At 38.7% G+C, this 25000-nt stretch overlaps 1 protein-coding gene across 1 annotated transcript in view; it reads right to left on the bottom strand.

Annotated features, from left to right (window-relative positions):
• Positions 1–25000, bottom strand: part of fars2 (phenylalanyl-tRNA synthetase 2, mitochondrial) — a 229519-nt gene that overhangs the window by 152802 nt on the left and 51717 nt on the right. Inside the window, exons 2-4 of the mRNA XM_056450881.1 lie at positions 4388–4995; positions 2348–2510; positions 2138–2269 (exon numbers count right to left, since the gene is read on the bottom strand). Coding sequence (XP_056306856.1) covers positions 2138–2269; positions 2348–2510; positions 4388–4990 — 898 coding nt within the window. The 5' untranslated portion in view covers positions 4991–4995. The remainder of the gene's footprint in view (positions 1–2137; positions 2270–2347; positions 2511–4387; positions 4996–25000) is intronic.

Here is a 25000-nt window from a genome sequence, read left to right as displayed (position 1 = left end):
TAATTATATATAGTATAGTAGTAGTTATATATAGTATGGTAGTAATTTTATATAGTATAGTAGTAGTTATATATAGTATAGTAGTAGTTATATATAGTATGGTAGTAATTTTATATAGTATAGTAGTAATTATATATAGTATAGTAGTAGTTATATATAGTATGGTAGTAATTTTATATAGTATAGTAGTAGTTATATATAGTATAGTAGTAGTTATATATAGTATGGTAGTAATTTTATATAGTATAGTAGTAATTATATATAGTATAGTAGTAGTTATATATAATATAGTAGTAGTTATATATAGTATTGTAGTAGTTATATATAGTATAGTAGTAGTTATATATAGTATAGTAGTAGTTATATATAGTATAGTAGTAGTTATATATAGTTTAGTAGTAATTATATATAGTATAGTAGTAGTTATATATGGTATAGTAGTAATTATATATAGTATAGTGGTAGTTATATATAGTATAGTAGTAGTTATATATAGTATAGTAGTAATTATATATAGTATAGTAGTAGTTATATATAGTATAGTAGTAGTTATATATAGTATGGTAGTAATTTTACATAGTATAGTAGTAATTATATATAGTATAGTAGTAGTTATATATAGTATGGTAGTAATTTTATATAGTATAGTAGTAGTTATATATAGTATAGTAGTAGTTATATATAGTATGGTAGTAATTTTATATAGTATAGTAGTAATTATATATAGTATAGTAGTAGTTATATATAGTATGGTAGTAATTTTATATAGTATAGTAGTAGTTATATATAGTATAGTAGTAGTTATATATAGTATGGTAGTAATTTTATATAGTATAGTAGTAATTATATATAGTATAGTAGTAGTTATATATAGTATGGTAGTAATTTTATATAGTATAGTAGTAATTATATATAGTATAGTAGTAGTTATATATAGTATAGTAGTAGTTATATATAGTATTGTAGTAGTTATATATAGTATAGTAGTAGTTATATATAGTATAGTAGTAGTTATATATAGTATAGTAGTAGTTATATATAGTTTAGTAGTAATTATATATAGTATAGTAGTAGTTATATATGGTATAGTAGTAATTATATATAGTATAGTGGTAGTTATATATAGTATAGTAGTAGTTATATATGGTATAGTAGTAATTATATATGGTATAGTAGTAGTTATATATAGTTTAGTAGTAATTATATATAGTATATTAGTAATTACATATAGTATAGTAGTAATTATATATAGTATAGTAGTAATTATATATAGTATAGTAGTAGTTATATATAGTTTAGTAGTAGTTATATATAGTTTAGTAGTAGTTATATATAGTATAATTGCAATTATATATAGTATAGTAGTAGTTATATATAGTATAGTAGTAATTATATATAGTATAGTAGTAGTTATATAGCTTATATATAAGCAAGTCACGTTTATCTATTGGCCCTCAACAATATTTTCAGCCAATCAGCTTTCTTATATTTACAATCACTCTCATTGGTTGGTGATTATGGTTTTGCGAGCAGTGAGCAGCGAAAATAAACAGTGGTATAGTGGCCAGCCTAAATAATATCTGTATTATCGAAATGCTAAAACCACGAGTGAATCTGATATAGAGCCTGATCAAAAGAGATATCGAGAAGATGAGTCTGCGCAAATGGATCAGGATAGCGGGAGACAGAAGCAAAGCGATCTCAAGTCAGCCAGAACACACGACAGAAGAGGTAACCGTGGGCTCTTCTTGAAGATTAGACCGAGGGAGTCATTTAATTGTTCGTTTATCACTTGGCACAGAATAGTGAAGTGAACTGAATAGTGATTGTTCATAAGACTTATGTTTATAGCTACATGTTTTTATTATCTATGACTGACCTATAATGTTATATGGCACAATATAGAAGACCGTTCAGAAATGTGATGCTCTTTTTTTGCACCATCACCATTCAACGTTCCAGGAAAACTGAAATTGTTTGGTAGACGTCGGTCACGGTAACTTTTGCTACTAGCCCGACAATGGAAACCCGACATGATTTCAGCCTCACTGCTCTGCTTTCCTGGTTTTGTTCCGGGAATTATTCATTTACAAATTAAGCACTGCCTTCAGCCCTATATAATAGTATGCTCCAGTACCTGAGCGCACCAGTTCCTGCTCCATCACTCCACATCCCAGCACCTCCATCCAGTCCCCCTGGAAGAACACCTCCATCTCGAAGGACGGATGTGTGAAGGGGAAGTAACAGTCCACCCAGCGGATCTCTAGATCTGCAGAAACACAAAGATTGAGGCGAGCTGGACAGAGGAAGAGGAGAAACAGACGTTTGAACATGGCAGGATTCCTACCTTCCCCGAAAAGGTGTTGCATGAGGCGCGTGAGAGCCCGTTTCAGATCAAACTCCAGCAGTTTGACGGCCTCCAGCGTGTGCGTCTCCTGCTTTTGAGACGTTCGACGGCCGCCGCGCTCAAACAAACACAGATCTTCACCATTCTCCACTCCAGCAAACAGCTAGCAGACACAGAAAACACGTCTGTGTTATATAAAGTTACCTCTCACTGTGCTGCCATTAAACACATCTTCATCACAGACATACGCTTTAAATAAAACAGCTATTCTACAGATTTCTACAGGGCTATAAAGACAGCACTTCCTTTTTAAGGAATATTTCAGTATTTATTAGAGATGATCTCATGTGCTCTTGTCATTTAAATTCAAAAGACTTTTATTCATTCTGTCCATCCATCGTTCAACCTATCCATCTATTATTCCGTATCTATCCATCCATCTATTTATTGTTCCAGCTATGTATCCATCCATCCACCCATCGTTCCACCTATCCATGTATTTATCTATCTTTTATCCATCTATTGCTCAATCATTCCATCTATCCACCAATCCATCTATCGTTCCATCTAACCATCCATCCACCATTCCAGCCATCGTTCCATCATACCATCCATCCATCCACCAATCCACCTATCTATCCATCTACCATTCCATCTATACATCTATTGTTCTATCCATCCATCCAACCATTCAGCCATCCATCCATCCATCGTTCCACCTATCCATCTATGTATTTATCATCTATCATTCTATCATTCCATCTATCAATCATTCTATCATTCCATCTATCTATCATTCCATCTCTCCATCCATCCATCCATCATTCTATCTATCTAAACATCCCCCAATCCATATATCTACTCATCAACCATTCCAGCCATCATTCCATCTAACCATCCATCCATAATTCCAGCCATCCATCCACCAATCCACCTATCTATCAATCTATCATTCTATCTATACATCTATTGTTCTATCCATCCATCCAACCATTCAGCTATCCATCCATCCATCGTTCCACCTATCCATCTATGTATTTATCATCTATCATTCTATCATTCCATCTATCCATCATTCCATCCATCATTCTATCTATCTATACATCCCCCAATCCATATATCTACTCATCAACCATTCCAGCCATCATTCCATCTAACCATCCATCTATCATTCCATCTATCCATCCATCCATCATTCCATTCAGCAATCCATCCAGCCATCGTTCCACCTATCCATCTACGTAAACATCATTCTATCATTCCATCTATCCATCCATTCATGGATCCATCATTCTATCTATCTATCTATATATCCCCAATTCATCCATCTATTTATCTACCATTCCATCTAACCATCTATCGTTCCATCCATGCATACATCCATCCATCCATCCATCGTTCCATCTTTCATTCCATCTATCCATTCATCCATCATTCTATTCAGCTATCCATCCAGCCATCGTTCCACCTATCCATCTATGTAAACATCATCTATCATTCCATCATTCCATCTATCCATCCATTTATAGATCCATCATTCTATCTATCAATATATCCCCAATCCATCTATCTATTCATCTACCATTCCATCTAGCCATCTATCGTTCCATCCATGCATACATCCATCCATCTTTCCAGCCATCGTTCCATCTATCATTCCATCTATCTATCCATCCATCCATTCCTCTATCATTCCATATATCTATCATTCCATCTATCTATTCATCCATCAATCGTTCCACCTATCCATCCATGTATCCATCTATTGTTCCATCCATCCATCGTTCCACCTATCCATCCATGTATCTATCATTTATCCATCTATTGTTCAATCATTCCATCTATCATTCCATCTATCCATCCAGCCAGCCATCATTCCATCCACCTATCTATCTATCTATCTATCTATCTATCTATCTATCTATCTATCTATCTATCTATCTATCTATCTATCAAAAATAGTTTTACAGATGGTTTGATCAGTTATGAATATGTTTAATTACTTTAATTACAAATGTCATGCAGCCCAAAAATTCTAACCTCATGGTTGGAGAACAGCCGCACTCCTTCCATCTGATGGAAGACAGGATAGTGGCTGGAATCGACCTCATCTCTCCTGTAAACGTCTCCAGCCAGCAGGAAGCAGTCGAGGCCAGAGCGCACCAGCTCTTTCTGATGGGCGGAGGTGTGCGCCCGCAGCATGTGTGTGCGGTTCAGGTAGTAATTGTCTCCTTTTTTGCGACTGGGATGGTCTGCAGGAATGAGCAGGCTGTCGAAGTTCTGCTCCACCGTCACTACCGGCCTCAGGTTGTCATGTACAGAAAAAATGGGGTTTCCGGTGCGACCCACGTACGAGCGGTAGAAATGGTCTTTGATGCGCTCTTTAATAAGCCACAAGGGGTGGTGAGGCCGGTTGTGAAGCTGACAGCCGACTTTGGACAAGATTTTAGCTGTCACATTGGTCATGTCGTCTCGTGGGTAGACATGGTTGAAAAGTTGAACAGAGTTTTCATGAATCTGCGCCTGAGCAGCGAAGCCATCCGTCGACAGGCTGCGGGACACGCTGAAGACTCTGGCAGGACAGTGACGGACAACGTGTTTGAAGAGTGGGACCACAGTACGGGAACTACTGTATAATGGCATAGTAGCTGCGAGGAAAAATGAGAAAATATTGAGTTATAAGAACTGTTCCACATGTTTCTGCAGGTACAATGGTCCAATTTTCTGAGAACTAAAAAACTGATGGAAAAAACTAAAACCTAAGAGTCTACTTAAATATATTTTCTGGTTTTACTGTGTTTGGTTTGAGTTGAGACTTAACATCCATTTTATTTCTTAAATGTTTGATAACATTTTTATCAATAATACAAAATAGTCATTTAGAGCAGTGGTTCTCAAACTTTTAAGCCAGCGACCCCCAATGTAAGATCGTCAAGAACTCGCGACCCCCAAACTACCAAAGCATATCCAAACAATAAAAATAACTTATTTTAAGTTTTATAAACAGATTTATTGCATTTGAAATCAACACTAATCAAAACTAACAAGCAAAATATATATATATATGCATGTGTGAGGAAAACATGTCTCAATGAAATCCCGTTATCACAAGAAAACACATTTTTATAGCATAATTGAGTGACCAAAAGACACTTGGACGAACCGCTCACCGGCCTTATGTATTCAATAAGAATAAAATAAGAATAAGAAAAAACAATGCTAGTACAGCATTTAATAATCATATAGCTGCCACTTGCATGGCTGACAGCGTCTGGCCATTAAATAAAGAATTAAACAGAACCTCTCATGCTTAAAATGTGTAGATGTGGCAAACTGTTACCTGAAAGTTCCATCCCACAGGCTTTACAGTGAATGCTTTAGTTATTTTCATAGCAGACTTGAAGCCAATGGAAGTCTTTTATCCACTCTTGGAAAAGTGTAGATGGTGGATTAACATTCAGCACATGATCAGTAATTAGATGTGCCATTATTTGTAGCTTTAGCTGGTTTCTAAAACTAAATCTGTCAGTGTTGTTTTCATTCTCTCATCTTCAGCGCGTTACATTTTCGTGGTTGTAGCTCCTGTCATCTGAAGGCAGAAGGCGTTGACTGAATGATTCAGTCTAGCGCAGTGGGCCAATAAGAAGAGCGCGAAGGCGGGACAAGCGTTGCCTGCTTTGTTTACTGCAGCTAGTTGACATGACAACAGTTTTAAACTGTTCCTGAGCGCTGCGTTTTAAGTGCAAAGATGTGCCTGAATGTGTCCTAAATACTTTATGAATTCATCAGTGATATCTTTATAAAATCTGAAAATATTAGCTTTCACTTATAATACTGAAATATATATATTATAATCACTGAAAATTACACAATTTTTAAATCACTCTCACGACCCCTTGAAATTATTCTGCGACCCCCGCAGGGGTCGCGACCCCCAGTTTGAGAACCACTGATTTAGAGCACATTTTTAAAAATGACAAATATTTTCAATAAAATGTTTTTGTGATCAACTTTTTAGAACGTTTTTATTTATAGAATATAGTTTTTTTTTTGTAAAAACATAACACCAAATTAGGCATGTGCCGGTATCACATTTTCATGCTGCGATTAATTGATTGAGCTTTTATCACGGTATACGGTATTATCACGATATTGTCATTTTACTAGAGAAACAGGTAAAAAAACACAAAAAACTTCAGTTTCATCAACTTAGTAACTTTAATAACTTTTTAATTAACTAAAAGTACTTCAAACATTTAAATACAAATAAATATAAATAAAACAATACACAATATAAAAGTAAACTTGATCAATTATATCATGTGAATGATATAATGTGAATGTGCAAAGGGAAACCGTCTTCGATCAGCAATCCCTCTGCATTTTTTTGGAACCCAAAATATTTCCAAACCTCTGACTTTACCCTTTTTGAAGGGGGATAAATTGTCGGCAGCGTTCCTCCTTCCACAATGCTTCTACTTCGTGTGAGGATTAGAGAGCGGTGGCAGCGGCGGCGTGCACACAGTGCTTCTACATGCGGGGATTGTTTACATCAGAGTGCGCATCAGTTCTGCGCAGCATATACGCAGTGTTTCTTCAAGCGGTTGATGGAAAATAAGCTGAAGGGGGATAAATTGTCGGCAGCGTTCCTCCTTCCGCCATGCTTCTTCTTCGTGTGAGGATTATAGTGCGGTGGCAGCGGCGGCGCGCACTGCGTGCACACAGTGCTTCAACATGTGGAGATTGTTTACATCAGAGTGCGCATCAGTTCTGCGCAGCATATACTCAGTGTTTCTTCAAGCGGTTGATGGAAAATAAGCTAAGGCGCGTTCTAAGAATATAAATTCGGATCTATTATTTTTCACGGTATTTTGAAGTGCCCGCGATAACAATATCGTGCATATTCATTACCGTGATTTATCGCATTACCGAATACCGGCACAAGCCTACACCAAATAGTGTACATCATATATACATGTTAACAAACTTGTCTCTGTGTTATTCCTTTATACCAACTAGAACATGCACCAAAACACTAGCAAACAATACAGCAATTATACAGCACCATCAAAAAAAACAATAAAGAAATCTCAGCCAGACTGATGGAATAAGAAACAACATAGAATGACATTTAAAAAAATATATATATTATTACCAAAAAAAAATGATTACAGAAACATTATTAACCTACACATCTAAGGAAGGGGCCCTATATTTTGTCATACAACTTCTGTTAGCAAAATCTAGAGAAACGTAACCTTTCCAACTTGAGGGCAGAAACCATTTCAGCTAACCATTTCAAAAAAATTTGGAGGCGTCGTGGATTTCCACTCCATCAGAAACACTCTCTTGGCCAGCACCATGCCAAACATAAGAGAGAGTTGTTGATGTTTAGACCAAGTTAGAGCCTGGCCTAACCACCCAAACAATGCTATTTCCACATCAATTTTAATGTCCATTTCAAAAGCCTGAGAGTAAAGTGCGAAGATACAGTTCCAAAGTTCAGATACTTCTGGACAGGACCAAAAAATATGACCATAGGTCCCGACTGTGCCTTTGCATTTATCACACAGAGAAGAGATACTTTTTATGAAGTAAAACATTTCTATTGCGGTAGATGAATTGCTATTGTGGGCAACACGGTGGTGCAGTGGGTAGCACTCTTGCCTCACAGCAAGAAGGTCGCTGGTTCGAGCCTCGGATGGCTCAGTTGGCATTTCTGTGTGGAGTTTGCATGTTCTCCTCAGTTCGCGTGGGTTTCACAGACATAAGAAATATATCTAGATTAAGCTTGAAATCTGTACTTTTAAATGAACTACACTTAAAAATAAAAGTTTTGTGGTTTTGTAAACTGTATGAAACAAATGCGGATTGAAAATGCGGCTGAGGATTGAAGTGTGTTCTCCACGTTTGTTTGTTTTTATAAATTAGTTCTAATTCAATATTATTTACCAAAATTTGGTCATCTTTGTTACACCTTTTAAGCAAAGAACTCCTATACTTTAATAAGGTCGTAACAATAGACTCAATGATGGGGTTCAGATTCTGAATAGACTCTGGGCCTAGTTATCGGTTTACAAATATAAAGTGTATCGGCCAAAGTTTCCATTTGCGGTGCATCCCTGCAATTCCCATGCATTTACCAAACACAGCACACTCCAAATTGACCATTGACTAAATTGTGCACACAAGGCTAATGCTAACTCAACACGGCATGCTAGAAACAACCGTAGGAACTCATTTGGTGGTGCTCTGTTTTCTCTGTCACTTACAAACACTGTTGTCTCTGCGATGGAGATTCTCAGGCACGCTGGGCTTTGGTGGAGCAGTGTGCGAGTTAGATTACATTACCAGGATGTCAGATGAGCTCGTGCGCAGGGGACTTAACCTCAGAAACCCCTCGTGAGATGTGCGCTGCCTGTTCTAACTTGTGATATAGGAAGCGAGGCCTCGAGAGAAAGCTGATGGAAATAGCAGGTGAGAGCTCATGGCCTCACAAACGGAGATAACACAGCCAAACACACGCTCGTCTTGTTGTTTTTTTGCTGGCAGCACACGACATGTTAAAGCGGGATCTGATATCCATCACACAGCGGGCTCGATTCAGGGCGTCATAATACACTGTGGATGTGATTTATGGGGGAGCGCAGGGTAATTGAATTAAGGGTGGTCTCATCCTCATTGCCCCCCTTTGATTTCCTCATTTTGTTTGGTTTTGTCTGTCCCTGACAATCTCTGTAAGCTTTGTTTTTGTGGCTTACACTCTCACAATGAAACACTGTGCTAGTATCAGATGGCAATATTATCTTACTGTATGCATGTATCATTGTGTGGTACAATACAAGCCAACAAAATATACTTCAATGGACTTTAAAGAACACAATAGACTAGATATAGCACATTAAACATGGAAATCTTCAGTGCTTTCAAGGCAATTTAAAGAAAACTGCAGTACAACTATGATATATACGTATACAGTCACTGGCCACTTTATTAGGTATAGCTGTCCAGCTGCTCATTAACGCAAGTTTCTAATCAGCCAATCACATGGCAGCAACTCAGTGCATTTAGGCATGTAGACATGGTCAAGACGATCTGCTGCAGTTCAAAGCGAGCATCAGAATGGGGAAGAAAGGTGATTTAAGTGACTTTGAACGTAGCATGGTTGTTGGTACCAGACGGGCTGGTCTAAGTATTTCAGAAACTGCTGATCTACTGGAATTTTCACGCACAACCATCTCTAGGGTTTACAGAGAATGATCTGAAAAAGAGAAAATATCCAGTGAGCGACAGTTCTGTGGGCGCAAATGCCTTGTTGATGCCAGAGGTCAGAGGAGAATGGCCAGACTGGTTCCAGCTGATAGAAAGGCAACAGTAACTCAAATAAGCACTCGTTACAACCGAGGTCTGCAGAAGAGCATCTCTGAACACACAACACGTCCAACCTTGAGGCGGATGGGCTACAGCAGCAGAAGACCACACCGGGTGCCACTCCTGTCAGCTAAGAACAGGAAACTGAGGCTACAATTCACACCGGCTCACCAAAACTGGACAATAGAAGATTGGAGAAATGTTGCCTGGTCTGATGAGTCTCCATTTCTGCTGCAACATTCAGATGGTCGGGTCAGAATTTGGCATCAACAACATGAAAGCATGGATCCATCCTGCCTTGTATTAACATTTCAGGCTGGTGGTGGTGGTGTAATGGTGTGGGGGAGATTATCTTGGCACACTTTGGGCCCATTAGTACCAATTGAGCATCGTGTCAACGCCACAGCCTACCTGAGTATTGCTGCCGACCATGTCGATTCCTTTATGACCTCAGTGTACACATCTTCTGATGGCTACTTCCACCAGGATAACGCGCCATGTCAAAGCGTGAATCATCTCAGACTGGTTTCTTGAACCTGACAATGAGTTCACTACTCAAATGGCCTCCACAGTCACCAGACATCAATCCAATTGAGCACCATTGGGATGTGGTGGAACGGGAGATTTGCATCACGGATGTGCAGTCGTGATGTCATCATGTCAATATGGACCAGAATCTCTGAGGAATATTTCCATGATCTACAAGAGTTGTTTATTATGCTACTTATTTAAAATGAGCTGAATCTACAAAATTCATGAGTTTCTTTGGGACAACTTAATAGTTTTATGTTCAATCCACTTAAATTTGTATTAGAAATTCAAGTGGATTAAACATAAAACAATTCCTTCATTCATTCATTTTCTTTTCGTCCTAGTCCCTTTATTAATCCGAGGTTGCCACAGCAGAATGAACCACCAACTTATCCAGCACGTTTTTACGCAGTGGATGCCCTTCCAGCCGCAACCCATCTCTGGGAAACATCCATAAACACACATACACTACGGATAATTTAGCTAACCCAATTCACCTGTACTGCATGTCTTTGGACTGTGGGGGAAACCGGAGCACCCGGAGGAAACCCACGCGAACGCTGGGAGAACATAAAACACGATTTTTCTGTCAGTTGAATTTATATTAAACTTTTTAACCCAATGATTGGGTTTGTACATATTTGACCCAATGTTGGTCACAACAATCCAGCATTTTTCAAGTGTACAGTGTTTGAGAGTAATGCAAACATTACACAAACATTATACCTTTGTTTATGTGGGATGTTTAAGACTAAAATCACCATTAACTAATTTCCGACAGCAGAAATGACTATTACTGTCATTATTTTATGAGATGATAACCTTTGCAGACCTTTTAAATCCACAAACAGCTACGCTACACACTATATGAAATGTAATATCTGAAAAAAGCACGATAGGGCTCTATAAAAGTCCCAGTCAGTCATCCTCCTCCTTCCTCGCTCATTCTCCCTCTCTCTCTATCTCTCAGTTAATGGGCTGCAGGTTTGGTTCAGGTGCTGAATGTTCTGAGGACACAGGAGAGAGCGAGAGAGAGAGAGAGATGAGCTGTATTTATCCCAGACTAACATCTTCTTTCTCTCTGCCCAGCCCAAATATTTGCTTTGACCAAGCAATATTTTATGAGACTGGAAAAAAAAAAAAAAGGACAGACTCATTTTTTCCCCTCTCCTCTCATCACTCCTTCTCTCTACATCCAGCGAGCGGTACAAAATAGAGGCATTGTCACTCTCTGAGACTACACTAGCATACTGTCAGGGCTAACGGCGTCATGAGAAGCTGCAGGTACAACAAGAGAGAGTGTTGCACTGCAGTGACATTGCAGTATGGCAGCGTTTAAGATGCAGCTCCAGTTAACCCTGAGTGCATCAGATGAAAACACCATGGTATTTAGATAATACACTAGCAGTCTAATGGTTGTCAATGTTAAAGTTCTCCTAGTATGCTATTCAAAAAGATCATTGTGCTCTAGAGGTCTCCCACAATAGGTTTACATCCATCCAAGGTCAAAAAGAATTTCAATTCATCTACCTATAAAACCTACTGTATTGCAACGTCAGCTCTTTACTTGTTTGTAACAGTTTAAGGACTTTAATTAACCTAGTTAAGTATTTAAATGTCACTTTAAGCTGAATACTAGTGTATTGAACAATATCTAGTCAAAAATTATGTACTACAAATATTGTCTTCATGGCAAAGATAAAATAAATCAATTATTAGAAATGAGTTATTAAAACTATTAATTTTAGAAATGTGTTAAAATTTAGGAAAAAAATTATATATATAAATATATAATTCTGTACCACAATAGCAAAATAATTGCAAATTCTGTCTGCTTATTAGTCACTGAACAGTTTATAAATCAATACCATGGGGGTGGAAGGGGGCACTTTTATGAAAAAATAGTTTAAAAGGGGCCTAATATGCAAAAATCCCTTTTATAAGAGGTTTAAACACAGTTGTGTCGCAACAGTCTGTAAATATAACCAGCTTCTAAAAACTGGTTATGCAGAAACTCTTTGATTGACATTCCACTTTGTACGTGTGATCCGAGGGGGTAACCCCGCCCATTAGTGACCATCTCCCTCATTAGCATAAGACGTTAGTCTTGTTTTTTAATCTGCCACTATGCTGACACACAGGCATTTGTAGCTCCGCCCTCTATTGAAAAGCGCACAATCTCATTTGCATTTAAAGCGACAGTCACCAAAACAGCATAATTGGGATCAAAGCATAGGAGGGTCAGTTTCAGAGAGTTATAAAACATTATCTGTGTGGAATATTGAGCTCAAACTTCACATACACACTTTAGGGACATCGGAGACTTAATTTACAGCTTATAAAATTAGGTATAATAGGTCCCCTTTAACATGTTGCTAAATGCACATTGATGCATCCACAGTACAAATGTTACATAAAAGAAAAAGAAACGCTCAGCTGATGTGTCTCTACTGGTTAAATACACATTTGAGCACAAAAGCAGTAATAGTTGACACTGATTGACTTAATAACAGCCAGCAGGCACAGCACTGCTGACTGAATCCCATTGAATAACCGACGGTCGTGTTTCTGACCTTCTATTTCTCATTGCAGTTTTGTTTTAAAAGCTAAATTCCTCCATTTGTGACTTCAGGGTTTGCGCGATGCCTTAGTGAAATGCAAATGTAGCAACAACAGCTGCAGGGCAATCGTGTTTTATTAGAGCGGAGACGATAATGATGACCGGGCCCTGAGAGTTTTCAGAATTCATATTAAAGCTGGAGTTTGTCCTGATAATGATGGATATCTAAAGAAGCCCAAATTCTCTAATAATCTGTCCGAGGAAGCTCTTCTACATGAAAAATGAAGGTAAAAGTGCTGTCTTCAAGAACTAGTTTGGACTGACAATAATTACAGATCTAAGTGCTTTGACTAATTGGAACTGTGTGCCACTGTGCTCATAAACAACAACAAAAAACAACATTTTAATAGTGTATTATACTTAAACTTCAAAAATATATTCATTTTCTTTTACTTTTTCTAACATTACCATTCATAGATAAGGGTGTCATGATTTCGATTTTTGATTTTTAATCGAAATCGATGGAAATTCATGCTTAATCTCGATTATCGAATCAAAAAATGGAATCGTCGATGCTGCCCCGCCCCATGTCACGTCAGCAGCAGCTTGACTTGCCAAGCGGAAAAAAACTCACGCATGCGCGTCAACCTAACAGCTACAACAGCCACGAGACAGCATGGCAACTGCAGACGCAGGAGACCCATCGAAAGAAATTGAACCCCCTCCTCTTTCACTGAAGTCGCCGGTGTGGAAGTATTTTGGATTTCCAGTGAGTTATGTTGACAACGTTCATGTTGTCGACAGAAAAAACACAATTTGCAAGCGCTGCAATGTGCATATACCACATTATTCCACCGGCAGCACGACAAACATGGCCGGGCATCTCCGCAGGCACCACAAAAACATAGATGTATCTGTTAAACCGACAAGTGTAACACAAACTACTCTCCCGTCTTCATTTGGAATAAAACTTCCAAGCAACTCAACACGTGCAAAGGCAATTACAAGCGCGATAGGAGTATTTATAGCCGCGGACATGCGACCTTATTCAGTGATAGAAAACTCCGGTTTTCAGCATTTAATTAACGTGCTAGAACCGCGCTACGAAATGCCATGTAGAACGCATCTCACAGCTACGGTGATGCCCACCATGTACAATAATGTGAAGCAGAACGTTATTAAAGGTCTTAGCAGTGCACATTTAGTGTACATTCAGTGAACAAAGGTCAGATGTTATTATATTGCATATAAGTCTTAAAATGGCATAGCTTGTGCTTTAAAATTTTTTTTTGTTAAAAATCGAGAATCGAATCGAATCGTGACTTTAGAATCGAAAATGTAATCGAATCGAGGATTTGGAGAATCGTGACACCCCTATTCATGGAGTATGTTATATTGTGGTTTCACAAGTAAAAATGGTCTGCAAAAAATAAAAGTGCACAATAAACTTAATTTTGTCCTGCCAACATAAGTAATTACGGCCTGACAATTTTACATATGTGGACATAGCTACAATCGTTTAGGACTATTACCAAAATAAAAATCAAAGCAGAGTGTGAGGCTGGCTATAGACCCTAATTATTTTAGCTTTGGCGTGAGACAGGGAAACCTGATGGTAAATCTGGCCAACATCCCGCCAACAAGACTCTGAGTGGGTGTTTGAGGAGATGGGAGAGTCTTTGAACGCAGAAGACAAACGTCTGTGTTAATTAGACGTGGCGAACGGATGCAGAGGTTAATGAAGTCAGGCTCATGTTCTTCTATCTGGTCACATCTGCTGCTCAGTGTGTGCCCAAGAGTCAAAGGTCGTCCGTCCACCTGCGACAACTCAGCATGCAGGAGCAATACATATACGATATTTACCCTCATCTCAAAGACTTCTTTGCAAACTTTCAACTGCAAAGTCAACTCCTCGAGAACATTGTCATGTATCAGTGTGATGAGTTCACGGTTCTTCTGGGACATGCTGTAAACTTTAATTGTGTGTGTAGAGGATAAGCTGATAGTAAGGCCGCATGTTTGTCCACAGGTATTTTTATTATCAGTTTTCCACGTTTTCATTTTAAAATAATTATTTTTTAGGGGTTTTTCCAGCCTGATCTCACGAGGAAACGACGTATTTTACGTTTTGTCAGTTTAGTGGCTAATTCGTACGAGTTCAGTCGTACGAAAATGTACGATTTTAAAAAGGAGGAGTGGCACCTAACCCCACCCCTAACCCTAATCGTCATTGGGTGATGAGCAAATCGTACTAAATTATACGAATTAAATCGTACATATTTATACGAATTAGCCACTAAATCAAAAAGTTACGAATTGCCGTGAGATTGCGTTGTGTTTGTCACCTTTATTTGGATAGGAGAGTAGAGGTTGCAGACAGGAAAGCATTGGGAGTAGAGAGAGGAGAAGGGTCGGCAAAGGACCTCGAGCCGGGAATCTAACTCGGGTTGCCGTGAGCCCCATGGTGCTATATGTCGGCGCACTTAACCACTTGTCTATTGGCGACCCGCGCTTTCAATTTAATAATGCAATAATGACGCTTATGCTGAGTTTAAACCAAACAAGGAATTAAGTGTTTTCGCAGGTAAATTGCATACAAGTCAATGCAAATGTGAAAATAGAGGCGGATTACTGTCCTGTGGAGGGAGCGACACGGAATATGCTCAGTCAAGCCATGCTGGCCATTCAGAATAGACTAAACAATGTGCACTCTGACATCATAAAGCAAAAACTCAGGGTACAGTATGTTCATGTGAACACTACAACCAGAGTTTCAGAAAATCTTCACCCTGGCCAGAGTTTTCAGAAAGTTTTGGTTTCAGTCACTCGATACTGTAGAAAAAAAAATAGCATTTTTGAAAATACACTTGTTTGTGGACATTCCCTAAGCTATTGGTCAAAACAGAATAATCTGGAAAAAGCTTATATGAATATATTAACATAATATATATAAGTTGATTGTTTTAATACATTATAAATGATTAAAAAACGTTTATTAATAAAATTATATACATTAAATTGATTAAATAAATGACATTTTATATTATTTTATATTATTTATATAAATTTTATATGGTTTCATTTTAATTGTAGTTTAAATTTGGGTTTTAAAATTACTTTTAGATATGAAGATAGATGTCTAAAGATACATTAAGATATGTAAATTAAAACGGGAAATGTTTACCGTCAAATGAATAATATATATGTTTTTATATATACTTATATATTTTTTATTTATACTTATATTTATAAATATAAGTACTTATATATACACTATCTGACAAAAGTCTAGAGGCAAAGGCCTCTAGATTACGCTTATTTTACCAAATTAATATCTGATCATGCCTTGATTATTAATTATTCCATTAGGACAGTAAGGTCTGACTTTGCTTAGACAAAAGTCTCGTCACTGAACAGAAATAATGTCCAGTATAGAATATGTGGTCATGCTGCAGTGGAAACAGAATGAATATTGTGTCTCCATCATGAGCTTGGAGGACTGCATCCATACATCTCTGCAATGACTCAAATCACTGATTAATAAAGTCATCTGGAATGGCTAAGAAAGCGTTCTTGCAGGACTCCCAGAGTTCATCAAGATTCTTTGGATTCATCTTCAATGCCTCAAATTTACTTCAGACATGCTCAATAATGTTCATCTCTGGTGACTGGGCTGGCCAATCCTGGAGCACCTTGACCGTTTTTGCTTTCAGGAGCTTTGATATGGAGGCTGAAGTATGAGAAGGAGCGCTATCCTGCTGGAGAATTTGCCCTCTCCTGTGGTTTGTAATGTAATGGGCAGCACAAATGTCTTGATACCTCAGGCTGTTGATGTTGATCATCCACTCTGCAGATCTCTCACACGCCCCCATACTGAATGTAATCAATTTATATATATTTTTATATATTCTAATGTCTAATATATTAACTAAAACAGAAATTCTGAATGTTGACTGGATTTGAAAACAACCTTTCACCTGACATTATTAAAAGCATATTTGTGCAGACTTTGAGACGAGTTCAACTTAGATATTTTTGCTCGTCCAATACAACTGATTCACATTCTTTCTCAGTTCAAAAGAATTTATTTAATCTGGTATGATAACATATAATAGCCCTCATGTGTATACAGTATATGCAATTAGCGAATTATGGCTATTAATCAAACGTATGCATCTGAATCATGTTATAAAATGTGAGACTGAATTGCAGTAATACATTTGTGATCAGAGAGCTTTTATTTTTAACAAAAAGTCAAAAGTGCACTTTATTTTAAAGAGTTTTAGGTGCTGAAATGTTGCTGCATCCCTAAAGCAGAACGAATTCCTGCATGTTCGGCTGTGGTTCAGTAAACTCAATGAAGAATACAGCAGAACCGCTTAGCTGCAATGCTCAGATGATGTCACTGTTATGCTGCCAAAAGAGCCTGTGTAAAGGGGCGTCAACACTAAAACTAAAACAGCCAGACAGAGCTTAACTGAATGCAGTTGAGTCTCAAGATGTGCTTTCAGTGCCCAGGCTTGTCCATACTCTCCAGAGATTCCAGATTATATACAGATCTTCCTTTCTACACTCTATTATACCAAAACAAAAAGCGCTTCCACTACAATACTGCATCTATTATACAAAACTAAACGCCAAAACCCAGCTGAAAACTACACAAAACAAGATGAGAATACAACGCAACTCTTTAGATGCCCACCACAAAGCTTTCCCAAAACAAATAATCGATTTTTGCGCCAAAAATAATTGACTGCAAATTTTGCGACAAATTCTGCTGCATTTATTTTATTGTTTTGCCATGAAAATGTACACATCTTAATTAACGACCTTTTTGTATACTTCAACAACCCTTAATTCATTCATTTATTCATTTTCGTTTCGGCTAAGTCCCTTTATTAATCCAGGTAGCCACAGCGGAATGAACCGCCAACTTATCCAGCTTATGTTTTACGCAGCGGATGCCCTTCCAGCCACAACCCATCTCTGGGAAAATTACCCTTAATATCTGATATTTATATAAATGAAACACTAAAATACGGAACGGAAATGACAGCGGTCTTCTTTGTGTTTGGTTTCGTCACTTTAGTTTTTGTGTTCCTGTTGATTCGCAGCTGAACAGCCAATCAGAGTTCTCTCTCACTATAGACCAACATTGATTGTACATGCTGAATCAAGAAAACTCCCTCAGCCACACACACACACCAAACAAACTACCCTGACAGCCTCTGAGATGAGAAAGTGAAAAGGTGCACTTTAATGGTGACACCCAGAGACATAGTCATTACCAAATATATCAGAGGTAAAACTAGTAGACATGGTAAAGAGGATCTGCTGCTGTTCAAAGCGAGCATCAGATTGGGGAAGAAAGGTGATTTAAGTGACTTTGAACGTTGCATGGTTGTTGGTACCAGACGGTCTGGTCTGAGTACTTCAGAAACTGTTGATCTACTGGGATTTTCACGCACAACCATCTCTAAGATTTACAGAGAGTGGTCTGAAAAAGAGGAAATATCCAGTGAGCAGCAGTTCTGTGGGCGCAAATGTCTTGTTGAAGCCAGAGGTCAGAGGAGAATGGCCAGACTGGTTCCAGCTGATAGAAAGGCAACAGTAACTCAAATAAGCACTCGTTTCAACCGAGGTCTGCAGAAGAGTATCTCTGAACATACAACACGTCCAACCTTGAGGCGGATGGGCTACAGCAGCAGGAGACCACACCGGGTGCCACTCCTGTCAGCTAAGAACAGGAAACTGAGGCTACAATTCACACAGGCTCACCAAAACTGGACAATAGAAGATTGGAGAAACGTTGCCTGGTTTGATGAGTCTGCTGTGACATTCGGATGGTCTGGTCAGAATTTGGCATCAACAACATGAAAGCATGGATCCATCCTGCCTTGTATCAACGGTTCAAGCTGCTGGTGTAATGGTGTGGGGGATATTTTCTTGGCACACTTTGGGTCCATTAGTACCAATTGAGCATCGTGTCAACACAACAGACTTCCCGAGTATTGTTGCTGACCATGTCCATGCCTTTATGACCACAGTGTCTCCATCTTCTGATGGCTACTTCCAGCAGGATAACGCGCCATGTCATAAAGCATGAATCATCTCAGACTGGTTTCCTGAACCAGACAATGAGTTCACTGTGCTCAAATGGCCTCTACAATCACCAGATCTCAATCCAATAGAGCACCTTTGGGATGTGGTGGAATGGAAGATTCGCATCATGGATGTGCAGCCGACAAATCTACAGCAACTGTGGGATGCTATCATGTCAATATGGAGCAAAATCTCTGAGGAATATTTCCAGCATCTTGTTGAACCTATGCTAAGAAGGATTAAGGCAGTTCTGAAGGCAACATTTATATAATTTATTTAAATAGTTCAGGTAGACAACATGCTTTCAATTATATATTCGACATAAAACACACATTTACCGGTAGGAATGATATCTCTACTGACCTTTCTCTCCTATAGCCATACTGTATATTTGCCTAATACATATCCATAATGCACTGTGATATAGCCTAGTTTCTTAGATTGTTAGATCATTCTCACTAGAGCCAAAACACTAGAGTTTATTTCAATTGAGCTAAAACCACCTCATTTAGGCAGTCTCGGACTGATCAGAGCACGATTGCGGGTTTCACATACGCCCAAATGAACAGAGCTAAGCAGCAAACGAGCCAGGTTCCCAAACAAACATCTAGGTATGAAAGCACCATCAGTGATGATCCAATACTGCCCAAAGACTGACCATTTGCTTGGCGTGTCCCTGACTCTTATGCAAATTTGTTGCAGCCTATAGGACTGTAGAAGCAAGAAGACTATAATTACTGACTACTTGTTTAAGAGCAGGATTGCTTCTTTCATTTGAGATGACGAGATCTCCATTTATGCTGCACTTTGTGACATTGCAGACCTTTTACATTTCACAAAGAGCTCAATTACACAACACATGAAGGGCTACATCCAAACAAGCATAACGGGGCTTTAAGGAACTCTCTTATAATCAAACAGAACGCACTCGGTAAGATACTGTAGATCATCCCGGTTTGTCTCGCTGCTCATCTGACCCAAGCTCTTTTAAAACATCAAACATCCAAATGTCACCGAGAGCTTTAAGGTTTCAGGAACAAGATACAGGGATCTACGGGGGATCAACCAAAGTCGTAGCTGAAGACTCGCAGTTCTGGAGCTCCTGAGTGAAGCAGATATGGCTGTATTCTCAGTGAGCGTAACAACGTCTGGAGCTGTCCACATTAGCCTCGCCTTACATCAAATCATTCATTAGCTTTAACAAGACGACGACAGTGTAAACGCAACTGCGGTTTTAACTGATTTTGGGACAACTTAATACAAATCCCTAGGAAAAGAGAAGAAACCGAACTACTTATTTGCAGCATCGTTTTAACAAGACACATTAATCAGGGAGATCATACTGAGATCACATCCATGATCCAATTTCCCATTCCAGCACATCCCAACGCTACTCCTAAGATCTGGGGAGTAATGATGAGTAGCCATGTTTCCACCCAAAGATGCAAATGAAATGTATGCGCAAAACTGGACCATCACATATAAGATTAGCAATTGAAGCAGTTTCCATCCAATGTGTCAAAGAGAACAAATTCGGCACTTCCTGATTAACTGCAGTAGGAGAAGCTGCGTGAATCTTTTCCTTATTTAATAAATTACGCCCCAGAGGACACTGCTGACACACAATGAACGCCTATTGGCATTTGGAGGCATGAGACTCGGAGCACAGACACTCTTAAAGTAATTAAAATGTAATAACACTGATACTGAAATGGTTAAGGCATTTCAGAATGACTAAAACAATATTTCAGATGTTTTACAATGGGGTCAGCCTGCTGGTTTGTCCATTATTCCGTCCCATCACACACGTTTTTACACACTATAATGCACTGGAATTAATTTGGCAAAAGTGTTTCCATCTTAGTTTTTGCGAATTTTGTACTTATCAAATAAAAAGTTTAACATACTTAGTTATGCGCATATGTTTTTGTATAAATTTTCAAAATGTATGCATGTCTAGACATTTCCATTAAGCATTTTGTATGCGATAATGCAAAATGTGTATAAAAATGTGGATAAAAACATAGCTAATGTCTTATTTAAGAAACCAGTTTGATGTCATTTATGCTTTGTTTAAACCAGTGGGGTCCAAACTCGGTGCTGGAGGGCCGGTGTCCTGCATATTTTAGTTCCAACCCCAATTAAACACACCTGAACCAGCTAATCAAGCTCTTTTTAGGTATACTAGACTTCCAGGCAGGTGTGTTAAAGAAAGTTGGAGCTAAACTATGCAGGACGCCAGCCCTCCAGGACCGAGTTTGGACCCCACTGGTTTAAACAAAGCATAAATGACATCAAACTGGTTTCTTATTTAAGAAACCAGTTTGATGTCATTTATGCTTTGTTTAAACCAGTGGGGTCCAAACTTGGTGCTGGAGGGCCGGTGTCCTGCATATTTTAGTTCCAACCCTAATTAAACACACCTGAACCACCTAATCAAGCTCTTTTTAGGTATACTAGACGTCCAGGCAGGTGTGTTGGAGGAAGTTGGAGCAGGACGCCAGCCCTCCAGGACCGAGTTTGGACACCCCTGGTTTAAACAGTGCTCAATTGGAACGAAGTGTGGCAAGAGACACTCCCATTACAGGTTTATTAGAAATACGGTGCTTGAGTCTACACACAAGTGTCAAAATCTTGATGTTTCTGTGGGTCTGGTCTATCACATCTGAGCTGTATTTTGTATTTTCTATTGGATTTAGGTCAGGTGATTGGCTGGGCCATTCTACAGCTTTATTTTCTTTCTCTGAAAGCACTTGAGAGTTTCTTTGGCAGCGTTTTTGGATCATTGTCTTGCTAAAATGTCCACCCTGGTTTCTTCTTCATCCTCCTGCTAATGTAGATGTTGGATTAAAGCAGCTAATATTAATTTACAATGAGGAAGGGCAGAGGGTTACTGAAGGACTACTGAGAGATTTCAGCTGCTGTCTGGGCTTTCACTGCCGAACTACACCTCCCTTTCTTCATGTGTTCAATACTTTTTCCCTGCGTCATTTCATTTTATGACACATAACCTAATAAGTACTCTAATTAGTTTTGTTTTCTTTGCATATATTGATTTATTCGGTTGTTAGCAACATCCGGGGAACAGCATCTTTAGAAATATGGTTTCTGAGAAAATGGTGACATGTTCAATACTTATTTCCCCTACTGTATATGAAATAACAACCAGTTAAACAGTTGTACCTAATAAAGTCTACTGAGTTTAAAAACAAAATATAAGACCACAAACAAGGGGCTGCATATGACAGTACATGAAATGTATTAGCCTTTTCCTGTAGCTGTGTGTTTGGAGACTCGGGCTTGAACGAGGCCTCTCTGGAGCCATAATTCATGGGACTCTCGCTTTCAGATGGCGGATGCCACCAGAGCACTGAAGCACCACTCCAAACACTATCAGAGCCAAACACCCTCACACATGACCTGGCACACACACATACACACAGGCGTCAGTCAGTGTCACCTACTTTGGGAATAGCGTGCATGGCAAGTGATCTGTAATTAGTAGAGAAGGAGAGAGGGAAAGAGAGAGAGAGACCAAGTGCACTGCAGCAAACCCACCTCAACACTACAGCTGCTGGATACTCTGTTTTTAGGGTGTGACAATTCCACATGCGCCACCACTTTTGGATAAATTTCGAAAACGCAGACACTGCAGTGTCATAAATCTTAATCCAGCCATGGCTGAAACGCTTCTTTCATGACATATTTCAGAGGGAACTATGGAATCAGGCTTTCTGTATGATAACCCTTGTCACTTACCATGTCCCTGTTCATAAATTCTCAGCTCGATGCGTAGTATAGACAGATGGCGACGCTGCTTGGTGTCTAATTGTGATATATTGTGCTCATTACTGATATGCAAAGTTTAAGGGGCAATTGTGCAACACAACATATAGGGGTTCTTTCTTAATTACATTAAAACAGCATGGGAGTCATTTTAGGCCTTACAAAAAGCTAATAAAAAATAATATGAATGTGATTACTTTATAGCACAATGGCCTCACAGCAAGAAGGTCACTAGTTGGAGCCTCAGCTGGGTCAGTTGGCATTTCTGTGTGGAGTTTGCATGTTCGAACCACGTTCACGAGGGTTTCCTTCGGGTACTCCGGTTTCCCCACAGTCCGAAGACTTGCGGTATAGGTGAATTGAATAAGCTAAATTGTCCGTAGTGTGTGTGTGTGTGTGTGTGTGTGTGTGTGTGTGTGTGTGTGTGAGTTTAAAGGTTCAATTCAATTCAATTCAATTGCTGAAAGGGCGTCCGCTGTGTAAAACATATGTTAGATAAGTTGGCGGTTCATTCCGCTGTGGCGACCCCTGATGATTAAGTCCAAAAAAACTGAATGAATGAATGAATGATTATTTTAAGATTTGGAAACAGAACATTAAAGTATTGGGAAAAATGGCTGGAGGCTTGGGTCTTTAGATAAAGATATGGACCTAAAATGATATCACAATTTTTTCTGGTGTGTATTGCGAGAACGATAATTAACATGTGTCCGCTGAGAGACTTGTTTTGTGTGTTTGAAGCTACTTAGTATATTGAAACTATGCTGCTGTGGTGATTCCAGCGGTTATGATGATTTACATAGTGATTTTACAGTCTTTTCTTTATTACTGTTTTATAAACGTCTTTTTTAACTCATTCTTGAGGTGCAGCTGATCACAGAGAGTTGGAACAGATCTGTTAATCCCAGTTTCTTTGCAAATCCTGTTCAGTGGACATATGTATATGTGTTTCTACAGAGACATGTTAATACACTTCTGTCAATCAATTTGGTAGACAGGGAAAACCGTACTCCTACGTTACGTTGCAGTGGGCCTCAATTTTACAGGGAATAGGACCCTATTTTAAAGGGCACCTATGGTAAAAAAAAAACTACTTTTCAAGCTGTTTGGACAGACATATGTGCATGGTGTATAGACCGTCATATTGGGGTGATATAAGCACACCTTATGTGTACATTATGTGTACTTCTCATTGAGTCTACCTTATACTTCAGCCGTTTGCATTTCTCGCGATCCCAGAAGCTCCCTGTGATCTTAACTAGCATGCGTTTTAGAATTCTAAACATCGGTTTCTATCAGGGTACACTCAAGTCGACGGCTGGGCGCCGCGGACCGCTGCAGAAACCTATGTTTAGAATTCAAAAATGCGTGGCGCGACGATTCGGGACACTTCATGTTTCTGCCGCGCCACAGAGAGTGTCTGGTGTGCCGTGTCGCAGCTTCGAGCGGCGCATCTGGTGCCTCAGTGAAAGTTAATTCAGTGTGCGTGGTTATTAGTCTCGTCTGCACTTGAAACTAGCACACAGTTGGCTGTAAAACTATACAAAGACACAAAAGATTTTGTACTCTCTGCTTGGTCTGTGTCAGAGTCGCACAAGTACGGCTGAATGCTGATCCTCTCACTCCTGCTCCTCTCAGTCTTCCTGTCTGACTCTGTTGCAAACACAGAGCGGGTTAGCTCATGGCTCCGCCCCCTTGTTACCTTGGGCGGGAAGCCGAAACTAATTTACATGTGAAGCAACACACCCCTAAATCAGCGAACTGTGGACACGCCCCCAACATGATACTTTTTAACACATTATAAAAAACAATCTGAACTGTGTTTTAAACTGAACCTAAACTGACACACTCAGAAGAACCATAATATTAATATTAAATCATAAAAAAGAGGTCAACTATGTGCCCTTTAATGTCAGGGAAAAAAAAAAAGACTGTGATTATATCAATATGACCATGTACAAACAGTTCTGTCCAAACAGCTTCCAAACGTTGATTTTGCATTGTAGGTGCACTTTACATTAGTCATTTCAAACACAAAATATGAAGTGAATTTAGATTGTAAGTGTATGTCAGAAAGTCTTTTTTTGCAAACAGACTGAAACACGTAAAACCATAGCACAAGTACTTACACGAATTCATTTCACAGACCAATTATAAGTTATTAGTACACTGTAAAAAATGTAATGACAAAAAAAAATCAAGACAACAAACATTTTTATGTTGCGTCAACTCAAGTTAATTAAGTTTCAACTAGGGCTGGGCGATAAAATCGATATCTGTATTTATTGACCGAACACTATTGT

This window comes from Danio aesculapii, chromosome 24 (assembly GCF_903798145.1).
Source record: "Danio aesculapii chromosome 24, fDanAes4.1, whole genome shotgun sequence".
Classification (NCBI taxonomy): domain Eukaryota; kingdom Metazoa; phylum Chordata; class Actinopteri; order Cypriniformes; family Danionidae; genus Danio; species Danio aesculapii.
This window is presented reverse-complemented; position numbering and strand designations above follow the sequence as displayed.